General features: G+C 39.5%; 1 protein-coding gene across 5 annotated transcripts in view; it reads right to left on the reverse strand.

Annotated features, from left to right (window-relative positions):
- Positions 1-24,838, reverse strand: part of SLC25A26 (solute carrier family 25 member 26) — a 94,589-nt gene that overhangs the window by 58,192 nt on the left and 11,559 nt on the right. For 3 of the 5 annotated variants that reach the window (XR_012044556.1, XM_072875757.1, XM_072875755.1), the window contains exons 4-5: positions 15,662-15,766; positions 14,187-14,234 (exon numbers count right to left, since the gene is read on the reverse strand). Coding sequence is in view for 4 of the 5 variants with exons in the window: in XM_072875757.1 (XP_072731858.1) it covers positions 14,187-14,234; positions 15,662-15,766 (153 nt within the window). In the remaining variant the exon portion in view is untranslated. The remainder of the gene's footprint in view (positions 1-14,186; positions 14,235-15,661; positions 15,767-24,838) is intronic. The other 2 variants (XM_072875759.1, XM_072875758.1) reach the window with 1 other exon arrangement.

Below are 24,838 nucleotides of genomic sequence, written 5' to 3' on the forward strand. Positions count from 1 at the left end.
AGATAAATGGGGAATAAATAGGAAGGATCATTTGTTTTCCCAGATAATAAATATAAGCTGCCCCCCATATCAGTCACTGGTGTAAGAAATCTCTAGGCCAGGTGCATCCATTTAAAAGGGTTAATGTAAAAGTTTGGGATTTGTAGTACCTACTTGTACAGTCATTTTTAGTGGGGGTGCTGGTAGGAACAAGGACTCACCAAAGGGAGGTTGAATGCTTGCCTTTTAACAGCTGCCAGCTGTAAGCCTGAAACACAGCAGGGCACCTTTCCTACCTCCTGAATTCCCTGAGGATTTCACATCTGGCCCCAAGGAGAGACAAAATACTGGACTGGGCAGAACATGGGCCTGATCCCGTCAGGCAAAGTCGAACTTGCCTGCTCAGGTTTTCTCATCTGCCACCCAGAGAAATAAATGCTCCAAGCGTGAGGTATCTGGCCTCTTATCAAGGGACTATAAACAGAAAAGGGACAGGGTTGTTTAGAAAAGCAGCTTATCTTTCAGCTAAGTTTCAAGCTTATGGGGTTTTTGCAGGCGGTAGAGGGTTACAGTGAATTTTCACTGAGTACAAAGTTGTATATTAGGGGTTGTATACAACAAGAACTTTATCTCAGTAGACCCCAAAGCACTATGAAAACAACTCTTAGAACCTGGGTAATTACACCATGCAGCAGAAAAAAAACACCCCATTGCGCTACTGCTGAATGCTGAACTTAAGTTCCAAGCGAAACATTGGGAGTTATATTAGGAGCAATGGAGTTACCCAGCTGGAAAGCTGATGGTAAAACACTGAGAAGCCATAATCCCCCACATTCCTTTGCTACCAAGAAATCATACAGCCCTTTCATAACTAACTGATAAGCCCAGAGGTAGTGCATTTAACAAACCACTGAAAGCCAATGTTGCTTATTGAACTAGGTTAGCACCTGTTTGTATCTTTAAGGAGTAACAAATAGAGCCTGTCTAGTTATCTCCAGCTACTGTCTGCTAGATGGCACGTCACAGTTCAAACCACCGCAAGGTTCAGAACTAGGAAAAAGGCTGCTATATGCAAGCTACAGCACGGAAAGGAGTTACTGAAGTAAGCTACTGCATGGCGCAGTGAAAATAAACCTTTGGTTCACTTCTCTTACACTGCTGAAAGAGTAAAGGAAGACACTAATTGCCATCAGGTTGTAGAGGATCTGCAATACAGGAGATGGTTGCTTTTGGCTTCATAAAGCATCTGCTGATATAGTCTGTGGTGCACACTAAGACAGAGAAATATTTGCTGCTTCTCTTAAAACACAAAGAATGAAAAGAGCTCTCTTTGGTAGCTTTCTCTATGAAATCTCAAAACATGAATGGCTTTATTAATCTGATTCAAAACTGTAACTAGAAGTGAGTTCTATATGTAAAAGCAACAAAGTCATGAATGCGTTTGATGTATTTTAAGTAAGGCACTGAACTGCAGTTGTTATTTACAGATCAAAGAAGCTCCAGCAGTGTCCTGAAACAATCTAAGTGAGAAATGCCAAAATCTGATTTCATCCATGTCCATATGTTGCTTTGAACTCGTAATTCACAGAATTGGTCACTATATTGAACTAATTATCAAGCTTAACGCTTGCCAATTTTGATAGCTGTGCTCCCTTATAAAAAAAGTCAGGTTTGAAGGGAAGCAGAATGATATATTGGAAGACACGCAGCCTTTTATTGAAATCTGGGGAGGAAAAGCAATGAATATACAAAAAATACCCTCTCCCTCCAAAACCCAAACATAATTTATTTTTCTAAATGGTTGCCGAGACACAGATTAGCAAAATAAACAGTTTGCATTAACCAATACATATAAAAATAAAGTGGTTAATTCCTCCTCCCCCATAGGAAAAGTTTCTTGTAACAGTTAAGTGGAAAATATCAATGCTATCTAAAAATCTAATGAGGACATATATTGTACATGGAAGTAAAATTAAAACAACAGTTTCACAGCACAGTCCAATACATTTAGATTAAAATACTAATAACAGTTAAAACAGTTAAAAGAAACACTGGGAAAGTATTTCTGCAGGCAGTAATATATAAGCAAAGTGTGTTCTGATATCGGTAAAGACTTTCAAAATTACTTTTTTGCCAATTAGTTACAGTGGTTGGAAATGACCACAAACATTGGTTTGCCAAAGAAGTGATTTGAGGAATCACACAGCTTAGGCTATAATTAAAAAGCAATCTATGGGAAATAGGTTATTACCACTATTTAGGAGCTAATTTGTTAGTTAATGCTTTAACAAAGCTCTCCTTTGATTGCAGTGGATGGGGGAACAACTTCAAGAGGATTATTTGCTATTAAGACTTGTACTCAATTGTTGAGAATGCTGATGTGCTCCTGCAATTACAATTGCATAGCAGTCACCAGGAAAGCTAGATGGATTCAGACTGTACTGCAGCCAGCAATTCCCACATGCAGGGCAAAAGTCTGGCCCCTGAATTTTAAGGACAATTCGCAGAGTACCATCACGAATGTGGGTGATCGCTCATTAACAGAGAGGTGCAAGCTGAATGTTCCTTGATGCCAGTCATGCATTTTATTTTATTATCACTCAATGTGGGGTTTTTTTCCCCCCTATATTCTTTAATTTATTTCTGAAGGAGCAGTCACATAACTGCTGGAGTCTCTGGATAACATTTTTCATCAAGATAACGTGATACTTCATTTGTTTTTCCTTCTGACAAAAGTGACAACATAAAAGATATTTTCTGTCAAGTTCTATGAATACCATCTTTAAGCCACATTACTGGAAATAAACATAACGGTAGCCTACAAATATATTCCATGTACTGACAAGTTATAATCGACTCAAAGCTACCATCTCTTGCCACTATCTCCTATCATAGTTACCATCCTGCTGATCAGGGCAAGGAATTAAACCTCTCACTAATCCCAGACTTAACTTCAGTCACAGGAAGCGTAACCTACAAACTTCTAGGTAACAAGACAGAGGAAAAAAATCCCAACTCACTCATATTTATGAATTGCTTTTCCTGCCAATACTACCTCTTCAGACTCTTATTACCATATTTCAATTGCAAAGACTTTCCTATAGCAAAAACTGTGAATAAAAATATATTTAACAACGTAATTGAACCTAAGGCATACTTTCTATGTAAAGGTTGGTTTGGGGAGCTGTAGCCCAGCTGACACAGAACCTCAGGAAGCCTTCAGCTGCAGAGCAAAGCAAAGAGGCCCATTAATCATATTTATCAAGATTGTCTACCCTGGCTTTCATGCAGTTAGGGGAAATGTGCTATTCTACTTCAGCAACAAGGAGCAAGGCTAAAACAAACTGACCTAACCGCATGGGTCATTTCCAGAAATAGAAAGTATACTAGCAGCACAGCTGTACAGGCCAGAAGGCAAAATGCTGGGAGGGTTGGAGAAAAAGGGGAATAAAAATCCACCCAAAACTAGTGAGGTATGTAGCCAGTGGCAAAATTGTACTGGGCCAAATTTTGCTTTAATTGGCATTCAGTACATTTAAAGTCAGCAAGACAAGATTCAGCTAGAGTGCCTCATGGTCTTATGTTTCATGACTCCTAAAATGTTTTCTTGCACTTCACAATCTCATATCAACAAAAGCAAGAATGGAGGAGATAACCTCCTGCTGAGGTACGAACATATTATTTCTTCTGATATGTATGGAAACTTAAAAAGAGAAGAGCAAATAAAGAAGTAAAGAGACTGTACAATGCCAAATGCAAACACAGAATACAATGTACTAACTGTTCTCCCATGGAAAGCAGGAGTAGTATCCTGGCTTACATTTCTCTCTCTTTTTTGGGGGTTTGTTCTGTCTGAAAGAGCATTGAGAGGCCTCAGTTTACTCATGACAGAAATTCATCCACATCACATATTGTGCATCACTAGCAGCCCTTAACTGGGAAAGATTCAAGCCTGGGATAGCCAGATCTGGCAGAGTGATCCGAGCATTGCTGTATCTGCAGCGTGATGCCAAAACGTTCAGGCCAAGCTCTACTTTATTGTAGCTAGACCCGCTGGCTTTGAAAAGCAAGAACACAATTTTCACATATTCAACCAGCATAAAAAAGAAAATTTGCAGACCTGACACTTTATTGGCGTCTATAAAATTAACAGAAAAATAAAAGTGAGATAAGAGCCTAGTTTAATAACACTGTTTCCATCTGCAGTATACACACTAGGCCTGCTTTGCCTACATTTCTATAAAAATAATGAAAATCATACTACCACCCATCTCTCCTGTTTTATCCCCCACATGCATTTCCAACTACATACAAAGTGACATGGAAGTCTCAAATTAAGGTGCACACCACATGGGGATTATGCCAAAGATTATAAAGCTTATTGTATTCTTCTTAAAAACCGATAAGCTAAAGAAAAGCAGAATCTTGGCAAAAACTGATGCTAAAATAAAATTTAAAATAGCTTACTACATAACCTATGAAGTCTCAGCATAGACACTGTAATGTGTCATGATCGTACAACCTCCTTCCTCTTCTTTATGATCACATAGGCATTATTCCACTGCGCAAGAATACATGGGGAATGCTACAGACCTCATTCAATCAATTCATATCAAATGAAAGCCTAATCAAAGTTAAAAAATAGGAATCCATGAAATCATTCCCAAACTAAATCTCACTCAATTTACTCTCACAAGTTAGTCCCAGGAAATTCAATGGGACTAGTCCCCGAAGTCAAATAAAATTAATAACATTTCAAATTTTATGTTTCTTTTGCAACTGGGTTGAGATGCAAGATTAAAGCAAAGTCAATCCAAGATCCACAGGTCATCCTAAAATGAGATCCCTTGCGATAGGCATTTACTTGGGCAGGCACTGCAGCAACCGCAAGCATTGTGTGCCCTCTAGTGTGTGACAGCTTGTGGCACTGAAGTCAAAATGCCCATAGCAAGGAAGAAACAGAAGAAAGGTCACTGTGCTCCGATTTTTTTTAATTTTTTTTCAATAGAAGCACAAGTTTCCATGCCCAAAATTAACTTATTTTCCCTTAACTGTCCAAAATGTTTACTGATTGCCTGATTGGCAGGCAATGCCAATCAGGACTGAAGGACTGATTGCCAGTGCACTCCCAAGATTCCCCTTTAAACAAGCTAGGAAAGTTGTTTCATCGATTCCATTAGCTAAAACCAGCCAAATCTGGCCCTGAAAGTATTCTGAAGCTAGGTATGACTTTCGGTATTTTTGAGGTCACTTCTCCTACACTCAAAACAGTGGAATCAATTCTTATTTCCTGCAAGATAATAATAAGCTAGTCTTTCAAAAAAATTGAAGTATGATCTGTATTAAGCGCTTGGAAGAACTGTTCTTGTAACAGACTCTCCAAAGTGCCTCTCTAGCCATGCGTCCAAACATTATTATAACTGTGATAAATCACATAAGCTCTCTGCCGCAGATCTGGTTTCTTTTTCACACCTTCACCATAACCGTTGGGTTTCAGATTCAACTTTTCAGTGTCATATTTCTCAGTAGATGCCTAATACTTACTTATATATACATATAATATGTAATGTAAACAAGTAACAGAGCAACTATTATATGCATATATATCTATCTATATAAAAAAAAAAATCTAGTGACACATCACAGTTGGGTGGAATTATTTATGGTCAAATGACCATAAAAGCAGCAGCAGTCTAGATTAAAATCAGTTTCCTCTCTTCTACACGCTTTAGCTACATCCCTCCAAATCTGCTGTTGTACTCGCAGATGAAAGATCATGATCACTACTGTCTTTGAAAATCTGCACAAATGGTAATTCAAGCGTTAAGGCTCCCACCAAAACCAGCACCACTGACAGGCACGTTATTATGGATACATGCAGACCTGAATTTTCATATTGAGGATATGGATGACAGATTCCTAGACTCAATGCTGGGATGATTTAAGAGGAGACCTCAGCGACCTGCCTCACCCCACTGCCAGAGGTCTCTTTCTTACCCTGTACCAGCAGAAGCTAGTGTATGTCAGGGCCTCCTTTGAACTCCAGCTCAAAGCCAACCACTTTGTGCTACTTTGATTTAAGCTACAGAGGTGCTAAACTCCCAGCAGAAAGAAGGGGACTCTCCCAAACAAATCACTAGAGCTGATGTGTCAATGCCCTCACACCCCCCTCTTGCTGAACTTATTCAACAAGCTACAGAATACAAAAACAGTGTCTTTCTCAAAACATCATCCTTCTGATAAAAGAGAAGGCAAGATGACAGCCACCACTCAATTTGTGGCTGGAGACTCACAAGTGCTAAAGGCTGTCAGTCACTGCCAAGCTTAAGGCCAAGCAGGAAGCAGACAGCCTGGGCTCCTGGTCCCACGCCAGACCTGCTCCCCAGAACTCTCACTATGCCCTCAGGTCCTGAAGTCCATCTTCTTTTGACCAGAGCAGACACTCGGGTCTTTGTGTTAAAGCAGGACTGCTGTCTGAGATAACATCGTACAAGGAATTTTGGTCTTGGACTGCCCATTCTTTTAACTATGCTTCTGGTTTTTAGCAGATGTAGAGAAACTAAGTAATAGCAGCCCAAGTATGAAAACCAGATAATTGCTATTAATACTGACAGCAGTGTGATTCTGCCAGTGGAAGTCTTCCACTATAAAAATCATGTTTTGGTCTGCTTCAGGCAAGAATTTCATCCTTGAAAGACAGTTCTGTATTTTTAGAAAATTGCTAAATTACTTGTTGTTCCAGACCAATCACACACATTTATAAGACTAGTTGCTTCAGAGAGTACAAAACCCTTGACAAGGTATTATCAAAAACAATCCCATATTTTACCTGTATATGCATCCATATGTCTCTTTGTACAGACTTTATATAAACAGATACAACACATGCACATATCTTCTTAGGGTTAGAGAATTACCCACTTCAGCACAGACATACAGAAATTGCTTCACTCACAAACAAAACACAGTCTTTGCCAGCTACAGCCCAGCAACCCTTCAGCCATCGGCAGGATTACTCTACAACTTAGTGAAACAGGAAATCTCGTCTCCCACCAAGAACTACAGAAAGAATTTAGACAGACAAAATACAGTTGCCCATAGTGGAATGTAGCTGTGGAACTAAAACTAAAAGTCACCACTCAGCCAAAAATTCTACAAACTTTTGATTCTTTCTTTTTTGCTTTTAAACAGTCACAAGTGTTAAGGCCAGCCAAATTTTACAGAAGTAGGCACAACTGTCTAATCCCATTAGACATGTAGTGGCTCCCCCTGACTTCAGGGTCATGCTATCAGGCTACAATAACTGAAGTGTCAAAGTTATTCCATTAACTCTAATATCCTTAGTTTGCCCTGGAAAGCTTTAAAGATATTACTCATCCAATGACACTAACAGATGGCCTTTTTTTTTTTTTTAAATACCCCTTATAATCACTTTCATTTCATACTTAGTATTTTTACTATTTTCAGCCTTTTCTCCTCTTTTTAAATGAGGACTCTATCTCTTGGTGCCTCTCCTCCCTCTTGTTACAGTCCCACCTTCTCATCAGGGAAAGGGATGCTTTTTGTGTGTTCTCCTTCATGAGGGATTTGCAACCACTTCCTGATCCTTTGTCACAGATAATTTTATTTAGGTGGGGAAACAGAGTGGGAAAATTCACATTCTCCACTGGAGACAGCAGTGGAGTGTGCTCTTCAAACCACTGTGAAACATGTAAAAATCAAAAGCAAATCAATGTAAAGAATATAGTTCTTAGTTTATTTAAAATTAAAAAAAACCAAAAACCAACAAAGAAACAAAAATACATCGCAGCATGAAGAAAACCAGGACAAAGCCAGGCATTTTCTTCTTCCCAACTTGTTCTTGCCCAGAGTGTTGCTACTGACCCACAAAACACATTCCTACACCATGAATGCTACAGAAAACATCACTTGCAAAAATGCTTTAGTAAGCTGCTTAGAGAATGTATGGAAATAGTATCTCTATTTCAAGTATGCAGTAGAAAACGCTTCCTGCAAGACTCTGCTTGCATACACATTCATTTGGAAAGAATCTGCATTATCAAATCACATAAGCTGTTTTTAGTGCACATAGTTTTCAAAGTGTTTTTTCTGTTCAAAGACCCTAGATGCAAGGCTGTAGTTTTCAAAATACAGAAACACTCTGCATATATGAAATTCTTTTCATCCGAAGATACCCACTGATGTCAGACAGATGCAATAATTGTATGCTCCATTGGTAAAACTGCAAATTGATGGCAGCAAGGATGGCTGCATTCTGCTTCTAACCAGTATATATGGAAACTGCAGCTAGCCTGAGAAAGAGAAAGTGTTCAACCAGAAAATTTGAGATCATTGCACATGCTTGGGGGGGGGGGCAGATACCACCCCCTCCCCCCAAACTTCAACAAGGAGTTTGCCATTCAGGCATGTCACAAAACTTATTTCCCACAATTGGTAAATTAGAAAAAGCAGGGTTATTTTGTGGCCTGTAAAAGTAATTTATAAGTGCTTTTTGAGATCTCTGTTTTCATTTCCAAGTACTATTCCAGCGTTTGCAGGGAGAAGGTAATAAGCATAACCTACAACAGCAAAGGACAGTTATTCCTTTTGTCCATTTATGTGTTCCAGGTCACGAGCTAGGATGTGCCTGAGCCCTCATCCCAGAGCATAGACTTGTCTCCTGCTCTTACCCCGCAACAGTTACCTTTAACCCAGAATGAAAACCCATAACTGCAGAATGAAAATCCCTTGAATATAGGTATCTAGAAGGATACAAGTGTACAAGTGATACAAGAGCTGATACAACTCCAGTCATAGGCTTTCCAAGACAGAGTAATATTAAGGCGGGGGGGAAAGCAGGGACTTATTTTTCAACTTTCCTCCCATTAATCATGTCACAACTTCTGCACAATTTTCCACACGGCAGGGACTAGCTAGTTAATCCATTTTACAGTTCCTATCCCTTTATGAGTCTGTTGTTGTTCTATATGGAAACATCCAAGCCAAAGAAATGCTGGTTGCTCAGTAAAAGTCAAACCCCCAGCGTTATGGATCCTTCTTGGGAAATTCCTGGTTAGACCTAACCTATCTAGCATCGCAAAATAAAATAAAGCCAGCTCAGTTTTCCAGAAGGTAAAAGACAGATACTGCATATATTTCATGAAGGAGGATGTTTATTTTTCCAAATATTGTATTAAGATAGTGTCCTGTTTGCCTATTTCTATCGACATCTGCTCTGTAATACACAGAGAATGATAGAAGATCAAAGTTTTAATTTTACAAGTAAAAGAATGTATTAATAACATTCCTTCTGTCCTACAGCAACAGAGATAAACTTAAAAAAACCTCAAACAGCTAGGAGAACAGGATATTTATATAAAGATGTCCTAACAAAAGAAAAGCATGCAAAACTACCTCTTAGGGGATAAACAAACTAGGCTCCCTGTTTGCAGACTGTTCCCTATCGAGCTCAGCCCTCAGAGATCCACTCCCTCCCTCGGTCAACAGTGTTTTAACATATGTCAGCTGGGTCTCACATTTTTATACAAACCCTTCTCAGCATCCTTTGTTCATTGACCCTTTAAATGTAGGAAAATGCAGCAGGTGTGCCTTTAAGGCCCATTTTGCTGCTAGTTGCTTTAGATTCCCTCTCCCAGGTAGTAAGTCATTTAAGAAGGGGGGTTTTTGTTGGTCTTTTTTCTGCTAGCTCCTTCTTCACCTGCATAGGCTGCACTGTGTACCCTCCATATCCCTTTTGACATACACATTACAACAGGACACTAGTTCTGCTGCATACATACAACAAACAGTACCTCCTCCTCAGGAGACATTATTACTTCTTGGCTTTCTGAGATTGGGAAGAGCCTGAATTTGTTGCCTGTTTGTTACACTGCTGCCACTCATTAATGCAACAGCACACTTTGAACTAGCTGTCCTTCTCCTTCCCGAAATTAATACAGCATAGAGTGCCCTCTCCCTCCCAAGACAGCAGTAGCTGCCTTTATCCACTTAGGGCTTCGACTCGCATATGCTGCAGGGAAAAAACCAAACAAAAACCCCCCAGACCAACCCACAACTGTACTAACTTAAAAAACTAGGACTCCCAAAAGTGATGCCTAGGCTATCTCACTGAAAGCAAGATCAACAGTGTGCTGCACAAGAGTGGGTTCAGATTTATCAGTAGTTTTCTTTCAAATTCAGAGCTCTGAGATGGGTTCTGAAACAACGTTGTCAAGTAAGGCATCATTACCACCTCTACCTGAATGGAGGCCATCACAAGCAGAGAGCCTGAATTGTCTCAGAAAAATCTAAGAGGCAACACAGAGGACAAGCTTACTCAGGGCTACCTGCACAGCAAAGACTGACACTTGAAAGCGATTCTCAGTCTCCTTTCAAGACATCTGTGAATTATAAAGGGCCAGTTGTCCTCCTTCCTTCCCCTTCGTCTTTAAGGAAGAGTTTATTATTAAAATTTTAGCTCCTTTTTAATCTAATTCTGGGCTAGGGCCCAGTCCATCTGCAATATTTTTAAAAGTGACAAATTAGATTAAAAACACACAGAACACCCACTCAGGACTCACTCAGTTCTTCCAAACTATGGTAACTCACAACAGAAGGGACACGACAGTTAACCGTGGCACTGCCTGTGCAAAGCTGCAACCTGCACACAGACACGCAGAGGGTGAAGGAACTCCCTGTACAGCGAGCCATTGTACACAGGGAAAACTGGGCAAGGCACTTCCTTTTCTTTTGCGTTGTCCTCTCATTCATAATAACGTCCTTTAAGACATCTGCTAGAGTCCTGTAACATTAATGGAAATGGAAAAGCTCCAACGGGAACTCAGGGGTTTCTCTCTTTTTCCCATGAACTGAACATTATGGAATTTTAACAGATGTTCTACTTGGTCATAGTTAATAAAATGAATTATGCAGGAATTAAAAATCTGGCTCCATTTGCTTATATAAGATCTCAGCAGCAGAACTACATTCCCATTAAGAAATTCTAGAGGATTTACAGTGGATTTATAGTCTGCTCCTGCCTTGTTATAAGATGGCTGGAGATTTTACAAATGAACTTGTCTCTGTTGTGGAAAATGTGAATAAATTTACCTGTTCATTGACTGTTCCTAGTAGCATGATCCAGTTTCCACACCAATGCACATTGGTACACTACAACCATAGGAAAGGACAATTCTCACTTGGATTTGCTTTGGAAATGACATCATGGGAAATTCCACATCATTTCACAGCCTCCAATTTCTGCCATTTATTCAAAGTCTCATTCAGCAACCTAATAACCATACACCACTTCGTGCTTTATCACAAAAGCTTTCCTCCTGGAGCACGGATGTCTCTTTTGGGCTACTACTGCCAACAGAATGATGCACTGTACCTCACTTCCCTTTCGATTTTAGGATTAGTTCAGTGTAACTACATCAAAGGAAGATGTAAAGACCAAAATGTAATGGAGATGTGAGAGAAGAGGCACCAAAAAGGAGGTAGGTGAAAGAGTCATAGCCAAAACTTCCAAGCATTGAGGTTCACTCAAACAATGTTATTTCCAAAAGCATTATATATTTAGCCATCTTCTTTCTCTTCTAATATTCATCTGTACAGAAAGTATTCTGATGAGAAGAAAAAGGGGATAAGTGAAAGAGTGAGAATCAAAAATGAAGGATTAAACAACTACCTTGCACCAGAACAGAAGCAGCACAGCAGCTAACGCAAATTACATGGAGCAGAATAAGACTGTCTTGAAAAGATCTACTATGCTACAGTAAAGAGACAAGGTTTTAACATTGTATTCCCTTTTAAGCAATCAGACTCATTTTCACTTAAGTCCAAGCAATTGGCATGCAGATCTCTGTCCAGGCACTGAAATCTGCCGATGCAACAACTAAAATTAACCTTTCTTAAATTCTGGCTCAGGAATTTTGCCCGTGCAAGAATATCATCATCTGAAAAGCAGCAATATTCCCAGCCTCTTCCAGTTATTTTTTTAAATGAAAAACCATGCACTGAAGCCCCTGTATCCAAAAATCCCACTCCACTGTAACTAAACAAAGGGTTTTGTGTAAGTAAAGAACCAAAGCATGTAAACAAACTCTATAAATATAAAAGTCAGCGGGAATTAAATATCAGTCTATATGCGCTATGTGTCTACCTGGATGTGTCCAATAATGAATTAATACAGATTTTTATCTGAAAATAAAGACTTTCCCTAAAGGAAGAAGTGTACTTAAAGAGAATGGAAAATACCAAGATTAAATGCCAGGCTTACAACAGTTCCAGCTGAAGGTTCAATATGCTGTTCTCACTCGAGTGGACATTGCTTTACAATATTTAGTGTCAGAAAAATGCAATGTCTTAACAGTGTTAAATTCAAAGATTTTTTTTTTTAAACATCACTTATGATTTGTTTCATTTTGAAGAGAAAGCACATTTCATTTGGTAATCATTTATTTCTCATTCTATTGGACAGGTTCTCCCAAAAAGCAATACTTCACCTGAAATGAGTTCTGAGGGATCTTTTATGAATATACATAATGAAGAGGACCCCCATTAAATTTCCAACAAAGTGCTGCCATTTTGAGTAAACAAAGTTATCTCAGCAGAGTCACACACTATGCCATAAATATGGTCCGCAAATTAATTACCACCCTGACATATGTCAAAACAAATTTTAAAGAGAACAGCACCCAGTAGTAACCCTGTGTTTTATCGACCTGTTAGTATGCAAAATCTGTATTCAATGGAATCTAAATTTATTCATTTATTCAGAACCTCTCAGAGAAATCAAAGTGATTCGTGGGCCTTTTTTGCCTGTCTCCAAATGAAACCTGAGTGAATAACATGCGTTTAGTGAGCCAGAAAATAAGTACAGGATGAAGCTATGGTGGGGGTTAGGTGTCAGAAAAGCAGGTGTCATCTCTGCACAAATAACTAATTTTTTAAACACTCAAAACTGCTAGAATAGACCACAGTGCATTATCATTTGTCAGCACTTTAAGGAACACTAAAGTTGGTATTTCTTATTTTAGGTAATATCCATCTTTATTCCATAACTGTAACAAGAGCTGGCTAACATAACTGTCCCAAAAACAGTTCTTAGCATGAAGAAAGGCTTTTAAAAGCAGAGCTATTGAATGAAGGCTTAAAAAGCCTCTGCAACTGGCTTTATTATCAGTGGCAACAGAGCCAACAGATCTGATCCTGCGTTTAAAAAACAAAAGAATAAAGATCCAAACCTAGTTTACTCGGTTGAGTTCTATAAGGACAGGACAAACCCACACATACCACACTGAACACAGTAAGTAAAGAACCCTTTCTGGACAATAGCTGTTATGTTTTCAGAGGAATTCAGCCTCATCTCTTTATTTGAGGTACTCATGGTACAACTTCTGCTTTGTCAAAATATGACCTCCTGGGATCTGATTCTGAAACAGTTTTAGACTGGGAGTTCATCAGTATGTTTTTCTACTTCTTTTATAATTTGCCTTCAGTTCACCCAGCATATCAAACACTTCCATGACACTAATCCTGTAATTCACAGTACGTTTATGAAGAGATTTTAGTTTAGGAACTATTTTCTGCCAAACAGGCCAAAATATTCTAGGTCCAGTTTTTTTCCACAGTGAAGTACTTCTGATTTAGAGTTAAGTAATGCCATATCAAATCTACAGACTGGATGACTAAATGCATTTCTTTCACATATTTTTTTTTTTTTAAAAAAAAAAAAAGAACAATCCTCCCTGTATACAGATGACAGATAATCTCTTGGCATCTGCTGACAAATATATTTAAAGAAAGCCTAAATCTGTCTGTGCCAAACTTGGCCTGATGCCACCAGTTCACCATTGTTGGCATAGGTACTTCACATGATGCAATCACAAGACTTGAGGAAGTTTCCAGTACTTTATTTTATGGTTTTTATCATATTAACATATACATTTCCATCCTTTTATGATTTAGCAGCAACAGAACTGAGACACAGGATGGTAGATGACTTTCTACATGCATCACAGGTTTTCTTAGCACACATTACCAGTATTCTATTTAAATTACAGACTAGTAACTTATCTAGAATGAAATACACTAGGATTTAGAGCTTATGGTTAGAGCAATTGATCTCAATTGTACTACTATCTCTTGTTAGAAAACAAAGTGAGGCAAAAGAATCAATTTTTAAAAAAAGACAAGTGTTTTACCTCTCTCAATACTGTGCTTTTATAACCCCGATAAAGTCCTTGAATACCCTGTAAACCAACAAAAGAAAGCATCAGCTATAGGGAATTAGTTTGCCAAAGACCACAATTTACGAGGCAAGCATTACAGCCTTACTGAGTTTCAGACCTGAACTTCTTGCAAATTGACTATATTGATTATAACATCGTATACTGTATTCCATGATTTACAATGCCAGAGCATTTTATGTTCATTTCAAAGATCACTTAACCACTGTTCAGAATAATCAGTTATAGAGAAGAAAATATACCTTACAGATAAAATTAAAATGGCAAGAAGATACATAAACACATTACTTCAAATTCTACTTGCCTAGTATTTTGGTCTAGGAGTATCCACTATCCCATAAATATTTTGAAACTACTTCCTTTCTGTTTAAATAGCCCACACAAAATGAACCCATAGGATGACAGCTTCCTATGTCCACCTTCTTAGCCTTGATTCAGAGCTTTTATCAAGACAAATATTTTGTATTTTTACCCAGCTGATAGATTCAAAAAATTAAAATTTTATTTTACAAGTGTATATAAAATAATGTTTAATATCTTATAGGACAGTTTATTCCATTGTTTGGCAAGTCTTATGTTTCTTCGGCCAGCTATAAGGGAGAGGAAAAACATACGCTTTTGAGAGCACCAGCTTTTAAAGCAGAATGACCAAGTCACAGAAAGAAGTTCCAGTGACCCTCTTGTGCAGGGTTATCACAATAGTTTTCATTTACAAGCAAATAAAAATCAAGTGGATCATTTAAAGGTCATATTTATGTCTTCCTTTTCCTGGCTTTTACACATGGAAATGTGTATAATATTTTTCCCCACAGTGTTTTCAGGAGCCACTTTCTCTTATGGAATACAACTTGAAAAACACCCCTTGTGAGACTCCGTAAGAACAGTGGTGAACAGGTTTTTATAGGAAGGAACAGTATAACTACTGAAAAGATGAAAAAAGCCCTTATTTTTCAAAAGTTACCAATACTGGATGAGCACTCATTTTCAGAGCTCCTACAGAGCCTCTCTGAAATGGTGCCTTTAGGACATCCTCTCCAAAGCCTGCTTCAAAAACTGTAAACCATTCAGCAAACTCTAGATACAGAGACTCGATGTTCCATTGTCTCAGACAAGGACTGCTTGCATAAATACAAGCGGAGCTTTGGAAACTGGAAAGCTACATCCCTTTTTTTTTTTAAATGTAGGTACGCCATATAAAAAGAGGAGAAAAAAAGTTGTTCAGAGTGTGCATGTCAGTGCATGCACATGGGGGAGGGGGGGTTTGGTTTCCTTAACCATAACATGCCAATCGCTTTTAACAACAGAAGAATAGATGGGAAAGTGCTGGGAGAGCACAGAACTGGAATAAAGTTGTAGGAATGCTTCTGGACATGTATAACACTGAGTGGAAAGAATGAAGCAACTTGTTTGAAATTTTGCTCTGAACTCACCTCATGATACAAGATGTGGGAGAGAATCCGGAGGGTACTCGAGGGAGGAGAAACCTGGGCCCTTTGCTTGACAACTTCAGATGGAACCCGTATGAGGCATGCAACCTGCAAAAGAACAGTACATTCAGAGAACAATTCCTTTTGCTGCCTTACTCTTCATATAGCGAACACATTTGGAGATTGTTCCAAGTACAGAAACCTGAGAAATGAGGAAGTAGTTTTTGTAATTATACAAGTTGAACTTAAAAGCTGTTTATGAGCAGCTTATGTATTTGCTCTGAGAGCTACGTGCTTTCTGAACACAAAATTGTACTAACAGAAAAATGGAAGTACCCTTAAAATTTTTAACTTCCAAACCGGAAGTAGATTTGGGTGGGGAAAATCACTGATGAAACCAAAATTTTGAAGCCATCCTGCCTTTTGGCAGCCACAGGAATTTTTCCCCCCACTTTCACAGACCTGACCTGGAGAGTCAGGACTTGAAGAACAACAAACTTCTTTCCTAGGTAGTTCCTTTGTGCCCTCTAGTGACTGACAGCAAGAGACTCTCTGGTTAGCTTTAGATGCAGACAATATATTCAAGGTTTACCTTAAAACACACACTGGATTTCATTCAAGGTGAAGCATTGGATTGATTCTTTCCTACACAATGAATTTACTAGGCAAGAAAGGCCCCTGTAGCTGGATGTAATAATGTGGCTGCTGCCCAAAAGCTCCAGCTTTTCTGAAAAAGCCAGACCTGGCTTTAAAATGTTCACCTGCCACTGCAACTTCAGGTAAGAGTTAAGCTTGTATGTACATAATTTTGAGGAATGAGGATCCTGAAGTGTCGGAGTTATAAGCCTCTCATCTCTCTAGGAAATGCCTGTTTATCACCACTTAAACTTTTAAGAAGAGTTCGTCTTCAGTTGGCCCCAGAGATGCTCAAAGCAGTGCTGGGACTGGTGGCAAAACACCAGAGACACCACAGGCCCTCACCAGATTTTTTAGCCTTCCTCAGTCCTATCCTGTGCCGGGCTCAGGAAGACACTGCGATGAACCTGGTCCCTAGATGTAAAGGTGATCACAGAGTACTTCAAGTCAAGAGCAACCTAGGTGAAAGCCGTCCATCTGAAGTGGCAAACCAAGCTGCTAACTCAGAAACCCACACGTGCCAAAGAGAGTTTAAACTCAGGAATTCACTGCCAGATTGCACAGAGACAGTAACTTGAGTGGTCATTTGTGGGTAACACAGTACAAGGTTTAAGTTCCGTTTTCACAAAGAGACCAAGAAAAAGTCCATTATCCTGTTACATTCCTACAAGTTTACCAGACAACAATATCCAGAAGTCATTACAAACAGATCTAACTCCATGTGGTCTTCAATTCTGAGGGTCAAAAATAACAAGTGACCCCAATCCGTCAAGAAAATAAGAACTGTCAAGTTTTTTGATAGTTCAGCATAAATATTTATAGAACTTCATGCTTCATAACACTCCATGTCCTTATATTAGCTTTTTATTCCTTAAAAATATGGAGGCAGGAGGAAAGCTTTAAAAAGGCTCGGATGAAAACAATCTAGTCAATCAAGACAAAGAGCACTGCATGTCTTCCTGCCATCTGGGGTGCTGCAGTTTTGGCAGGAGAAGGGTGGCTACAAAGTAATGTCTCCATTTCCCCTGGACTACTTGGGGTGCATTTCATTTCAAATTAACTTTGATGTTTCTCCCATTTGAATTTGCGCTTACAAGGGAATCTGTGGCTGCACAAGAACAAAAACAGTGATTACATTGTGCTGTTATGAAAAGAAATAAAGGCTCGTGTCACCCGGGCTGCGCTGTCAGATTGGCTCCACAGGCACTTCTGGTACTAAAAAAGCCATGAGCTGCAACTGCCAACATCAGACTGAACGGTGACATTTCCACTGTGCACCTGAACTTACAATGTGTTACCTTATTTGTTTCTACACGTGTACCTTACTATCAATAACAATCCGAGCAGCCTTTTGATGTCAGCCAAACACAGGTCTCTAAAGGGAAGTATGCAAGATTAAGTTCACACATGTCTTATTAGCCCACAAGGTTAAAAAAGTAACAATCTGGGACAGATGGGTGCAGAAAAATCTCAAATCTATTATACTAGGATCTCAATCACTGCAGCACCTTCCAGGTAATGCCGCCAAAGTTGAGAACATAATGCACATCTCCACCATTTGTTTCTTAGCTAAATCTGTTCAAGCGGCACCAGTACAATAACACTGCACCAAGAGAATTCATACTTAAATTTTCAGACATCTGAAAGCTATAAGCAAATTGCATGAACAAGGGTGAAAGATAAAATTGCATGGGTCCTCTGCAATAACTGTCCACATATATGCTTTTACCTGCATCGACTACTAGATGAATAGACATGGAAGACAAACAGTAATGTGACCTCGCACGGTGGGAGCCCATTCACCTCCCTAATCACCAAGATCCCAAGAAGAAATTGCTTTTTAATCTCTGGGCTGTTCACATAGATGTAGCCTGTTGCTTGCCACAGAAGAGCACAATACAGCCTGCCAAACTCAGGCCATTCCTGGTCCATTCTACTGATTTTGGAGATGACCCCATAACAAATTAGCTCTCTGTCAAACATCTGCACAGCCAGCCATGGAGAGGGTGCAGCAGTGGGCCCTCAGCTACCTCGGCTGACATTAAGGCATCAGACCACAGCACCCTGTTGATAGGGGCCACAGTCATTTTTCCAAGCAATCTCTGGAGCCAGGAGTTATTCCCATCTTTTGATGGGAGCAGGAAGACAGAATCAAGATCCTATAGACCAAGTTCAGGGGACAGAAGGGTGCTGCCCTATAAGCTCCTTCCTTGTTTACCAGGTCAGGTAAGACAGTTCTCCAGTTTTCAGGCTCTCTCCCCCATGTCAATGCACATGTATACATATCATAAGGGCAGGAAGACAATAACACTGAAACAAAGGGCTCAAGGATTTTTAGATTTAAGCTTTAACAAAACCTGATTTTATAGCAACAAGCAAAGCTATTATTAGTTTACAGAGCAGGTATGCAGAAATGACAATATTAGCATCTATTATCTTTCTAGACTTTTAATACTACAACCACTTCTGAACAAAAGAGTACTGAATTTCAAAATCCTTGTCTTAAATCATTACCAGGTCACAGGGTGACTCCAGTATTTAGAATCAAACCTAAGTGCATTTTTAATTTACTTACTTGCATTAGCCAGTTCGGGACAAAAGCTAAAAATAGGCCTATTTTGTTAACATTTATCTACGTATTGCTAAGACAGTATATCTTCCAATTAAATGAAGATAATTTTTTTTCTTCTATCGGTTCAGGGAAAAAAGTGTTTTAACTTTTGGATACTCCTTGCATGCATCAATGCTGCCATCTCCTGGTCGGATTCATGTTGGAACCGGACTTTCCTGGTTGTTCTGACCGACGCCTCGACTGGTCGTGAAGAATGATCAGTGCAATTAAAGTCTCAAAAGTGCCTTAAAGTCAACACAAAGCCTCTTTATATATACCGATTGAAACAGTTTGTTTCAGGATATCTGAAACCTGTTCTTACATGGCTGTAGCTAACAGAAAATAAGATCTGCTGCAAACAGCACCAGGAACGTGCACAAAGCCTTTGCATGGGCTCACCTAAGTTTATTGGAAACACCTTATCTTAAATCACGAACTTCTGCATAGGGGCCAATCCTACCTTAAGCTGGAGCAGCTGTTCAAATTAGGCAGTACTCATCTAATTAATCAGCACAAGGCTACTGAGCATTTTTCTCTAGACAATAACACAGTACACACAATAAAAAAAAGAACAAAGAGGGGATAGCCCTGCTTATGAGGGGCTTCAGTGCAAGTAGGTCATCCAGGCCTTGATGGTTCAACAGCCAGGGAACTGCAAAAGCTGTGAGATATACACTGCTCATCCAGGGAAACCAGCAGCAAACACAGCCTACTGTGAAAATGTCTGAAGAAAACTCACAACCAAAAGGAAATTTTTATTATTTCTTTTAAATTATTTTGTGGTTAACATGACAAACAATCTGAAGTAGCTGGTTGGACTAGAAAGAACCCATTGCATTGCCACTGCAGATTCTGGAGTAAGCACTTATCCGCAAACCACCACGACACCAATTCTAGTTCACTAGCAGGTCCTTGTTCCTCTATCCAGTATGTTCTGTTCTTTAGGCAAAACCAAAAATAACACAATGACAACATCTTTAGCAAAGAGCACAACTCCTCCTGGTCTTCAGAGCTATATTATTATCCAAATATTAACATATCCCATGTAGATTAACAGCCTTTTGCTTCCATCCTTTGTGCTCCAGGCTAACCATTTTCTATGTGACTGGTTTTGTAGGATTTAGTAGAGAATCAAAGATAACGTGCATTTGTTTTTAGGCACCTATACTACAGCTTGACTAGTAACCTTGCAGGAATGATCTGTGCAGGAGATATATCCAGAAACATTTGAAAGAGGACAGAGCAGGTGTTACAGTTGCTATTAAGGCCTTATGCTGGGTATTTAAACTGGGTTGATGCGCAGCAGGTTCTTCTCAGAACTGGGACACAGCTGGTACAACACTATTCACAGCTTTGTACCTCTAAGGAGAGCATCTTGAGAAAGCATTACCTTATGCAGCCTGGCATGCACCTTGCACAGCTGATGATCTGACTCACACTCTTAAAAGCTCCCACAACCATATGGTCTAAGCACTTCTTATCTTTAATAAAAGACAGATATTATCCATGCTGTTAAGACAGGCAAAGACTAAGAGCCCACTCTGTTAAGGTGCTGGCACTTGATGTGCTCCTGGCTAACAAGCTGATCTATTCTCTGCACTAACCTAGGACTGGGTGAGGATCAAGACCAAATTTTTTCCACTTAGTAATTAGCCAGCCATTCTGCTACAAGGCAGGAGAAGAGCAGTCTGACAGAGAACTGTTCTGGTATATGTTAGTGACTGGTGATTTAGGAACCTGTGCTCAATGACTCCAAGCAAGTGTCTGGCTTGCACATCTAAGCCTGCTTTGAAAACTGGGCACAGAAGCGTGTAGTGAGCTCCAGAAAACTTTTCTGTGTTGCAGCTTTAAACCCTTTAGAACACTGTCTTTCTAATGGATTTTAATTTTAAATTTCCTGAGCAGGAGGTTAGTTTTAATGACTTTATCTGAGTAGGCTGGGAAGATTTAATTGATGTTCACCATATAAATATAATTTAATACTTAATACAGAACTAAAGGAACATACCTGGGGAGAGTTACTCTTAAATGTCATTTGCCTAAATTTATTCTTAATCAAATAAGAATCTAATTTATGACACTATGCAACTTTGTATCCAGAGAGCAGACACGTTAAACTAAACCTCACAATACCTGTGCAAGATAAGCACTAATCCATTTGGGAGAAAAAGCTGCTGCACAAAAATGACAACAAAGAGGCTATGACTTATGAAAGGACATATGTTTAGGCTGCAGTCAACCTGGCAACAAAATCCTAATCTCCCACCCCATTCTTGAAGGTCAGAAGGATTGCCTGCTCCAACATAACATAGAAAGAGCAAGAAAAACAGAGCAACTCTAAAACCCCATTCAAAGAGAAGCAGCAATAAGGATGTACTTGGTGTTGTGGGGTGTTTGGTTTTGGGTTTTTTTAAGTGCACTCTGCATTAGCCCTGGTCGTACTCCTGCAGACAAAAGCTACCTTATAGCTCAGGTTTGTGGTGGTGTTGGTTTTTGTTTGCATTTTTTTAATATTAAAAAAATGCTGCTTCCCAAAATAGTTTAATAAATGTGACATAATCTGAGCATCTCAATTTCTATGTCAGTTGCTCCCTTGTAAGTAGGAAGTTACTACTTTTAATCTGAAATGTGGACATGGAAAATGTCCTTTTCCATTCCTCAGATAACTGAATGATTAAACTAGTAGGCGAGTCAAACTAAGAGACCTTAAATTGCACTGATTTCCTTTGGAACCTGAAAAAGAAGAGGAAATTTCCCTCTTGGTTCAAGTCGAGGCTCTCAACAAACCTTGAATTCAGCACTGCAGTTTTCCATGCCTCTCCAAATGCTGTAAGTTTATGTTTGGTTCTTCAGATCTCACTGGGATTCCCCTCTCCAATAGGAGAGAAAAAATTATCTTGTTGATGCAATATTATGAGATTAGCAAAGTATTTCATCCTCCAAATAACTGTTTCTAAACTCTGCTCACAACTCTTGGATTGGGAATGTTAGATAGTGTGGGAAGTGGGGAGCATGAGATGTATCTGTAGACAGAAGATGAACTGCCTAACCCTTTCCACCACCAGGAAAATTAACAGAAAAGCGGAGAAACACGAAATACACATTTGTCATTTGGTTTCATATTTTCTTTTAACAAAGAAGCCTGAACTGCTGCAATCACAGACTAGTAACAGTTCAAACACCAATAAACCTTCATCTAAATAATTGCTGCCCTTTTGACCAAGACAGAACAAAAATACAAGTCTCTCTGGTCTGCAATTTGCCATGGGTGACAATTCAAGTTGTGAACAAGTCCTTCCACACGTGCTTGCCAGCAGGCTGTGCTACCTGGTAAAGCACAACTGAAGTGGAGAATTGAAGCGTTAACACCTATTTTAATGAGGAAATTGTCTCCAGGGATGACAGGAACGGCCCATTATATGGGCTGTCCACTATCAGTTTCTGCTTTAAGTGCCAACCCCAGAGAAAAAGTGTTCATCTTCAAAATAAAACCTCAGAATATGCTGATTTTATTTTCCCCTCCCACACTCAAGCACAGCACAGATGGGACCTTCCAGCACAGTTAAATTCAGTCCTGTGCAAAGCTGCTGGGGTCATGAACAGGTGACTCCACTCCTAATTTAAACCCCATGGAGAGAACAAGTTTTGACTAATGGGCTCTGGATGGGAAAGTTTGGACAATGCCAAGCTCTTTGTCCCCCCTTTTCCTCTGACTGACACAATAGGGCCTTCATTAATTTAACTGCAGCTCCCCTGTACGCTGGCAGGAAACATTTCTTCAAAGAGCAATCTCACACAGCAAGATCCCTCAGATCTCAGCACTTCCCAGAGCTTAAAAACATACTATTTCAGAGATGAGACCATTCACAGGGACCAAAAGTCACAAGTATTTGGAAAACCAGAGCTTCTGCACAAACATTTTCAACTTCCTCCAAGTTTCCACCTTAGATGACTCCACCTGGAATTTGCAGAGCTGCTTTGCAGAGTGTTACTTCATTCTGTCATTGTCAAACCTAAGTCAGCTCCTTATTATTGCTTTCCAGGACTCCCTTCCTGCTCCAGAACATCATCTGCACCACCACACACTTCTCCCTTCACACTGGCCATCTTGGCTGAGCCTTTTCACCCCAGCTGCCTGAAGTCCTCAGCTGGCTCCTTGTCCATCACTTCAGTAGCCCTCTCAACATAGGCTTCTGCCCCTCTCTCAGATTTCCTTCCCCACGCGTGGCTCTTCAATTGCCCAGCTACATGCCCTACAACTCCTGCTGTGGGCTCCTCGCCTACCTCTCCATCAGCCATGTCAGGTACACCTTGGAAAACTTTTGTCCTCAAACAGTTGAAATTTGTGTTGAGCTCTCTTCACAGCAAGGAGAAACTGTTACCCCAATTATATCAGTTAACAGGCAAAGAACAGGGGAAGTCTGTGAAGCTGACAAAGCTTACACTAAACACTTCTTTACAGAAGTACTTCTCACTGCAGATGTTTTGAAAGTTTGTGTGCTTTGCATAAGTAAATTGGTCTTTCAAAGTTTAATCAGTATAGAGTTTTGTTTCCTTTTTAAAACTCAACCTAAAACTTACCAAAAGTGGCCTGCTGTTATGCACTTCTCTTTTGTACTCCAGCACAGATTTTGAAGTTCCTCAGTACAGTCACAAGCAGTTGGTTTAAGCTTGAGTGGCAAAAATCAGACAGCTGGATAGCTTTAGAAAAAAAATCCTCATTGATGTTTGAATCATAAATTACTACCACATATAAACACAGAAAGCCTTAAAGCTGAAGAAGAGTAGACCCTTAATTCAACCTACAGAATTGTCTGCATGATCCAATCTATCCCACCAACTCTTCCACCACTGAGAGTCTGTTAAACTTATTTTAAAAGGCTTAAGAAACTAATCACATCCACCAGCCAAACTGTTCTTTCAGCAAAAGTAGCATGGTGCATCTCATCCAGCATAAAACTGTTTCCAAGGAGCCAAGTGGGGTCAGGCTGTGTTACAGGAGGACAAATGTTAATGAGATTCCAGGCAAGAGAACACAGGCAATATTTTCTGAAAACACATTAAGTCTCCTGTTGAAAGATGACTAGTATTTTACAATTTGCTCATTCTCTTGGGGTTACATTGGCGCAGAACACGGAAATTTCAACTACATTGTATTTTATCAAGTATTTTCCTTTAATTGATCCCTTACTCTTTCCTACAGGCTTTTCACTTAAAGAATTAAAGGCTTGTCCACATATGGAGCTATTCAGAAAGAGTTATTCCTGACAAACCCTGTACAGAACCTTACTTTGGAATAAACTTAGTTTAAACTATCTCAGACATTTCCAAAGCTGACTCTAGCAGAATATGTTGCAAGCCAGGAAATCCACCAGGAAATACTTTTAAATTATTTATTTCTCACTTATACTCTTTAACCCAAATTAGCTTTCCTCTACAGACACTTTGAGCTACAAGTATTTTTAAATCAGCTGAGTATCAGCCCTAGAATTGAAAGAAAAGAGTTGACAACCATTAAGCTTCTACTCTATACTGCAAAGCAGCATGTCCTCTAAGCCCCGAATTGAGTAGATAACACAAAGTAATCTAGGAAGGTCAGCTGATGAAGTAGTAATAATACATGCAGTTAACATGGAACATACAAGAGAAGATCAGCATGGGTGGCTGGTTAGGTGTTTGACAGTTGTTAATGTGCTGTTTCAGCCTTTAATTGTATGATGAATTTGTTGGCAACATTTGTGGATTCATGCCTCCATTCCTCTTTATTTACACGCAATTTCCAGCTGCAGCTCTAATTTGAGTTTCCATCCACTCTAACTATGCTTCTTCTCCACTAGCTCTTAATGGCAGCAGTCTCACCTTCATAACCATCTTCCAACCACTGCTCAGCTATGCTTCTGCATAAGGATTTGGCAAAAATCCTGCAGCATCTA

The sequence above is a fragment of the Ciconia boyciana genome, chromosome 11 (assembly GCF_034638445.1).
Source record: "Ciconia boyciana chromosome 11, ASM3463844v1, whole genome shotgun sequence".
NCBI lineage: Eukaryota > Metazoa > Chordata > Aves > Ciconiiformes > Ciconiidae > Ciconia > Ciconia boyciana.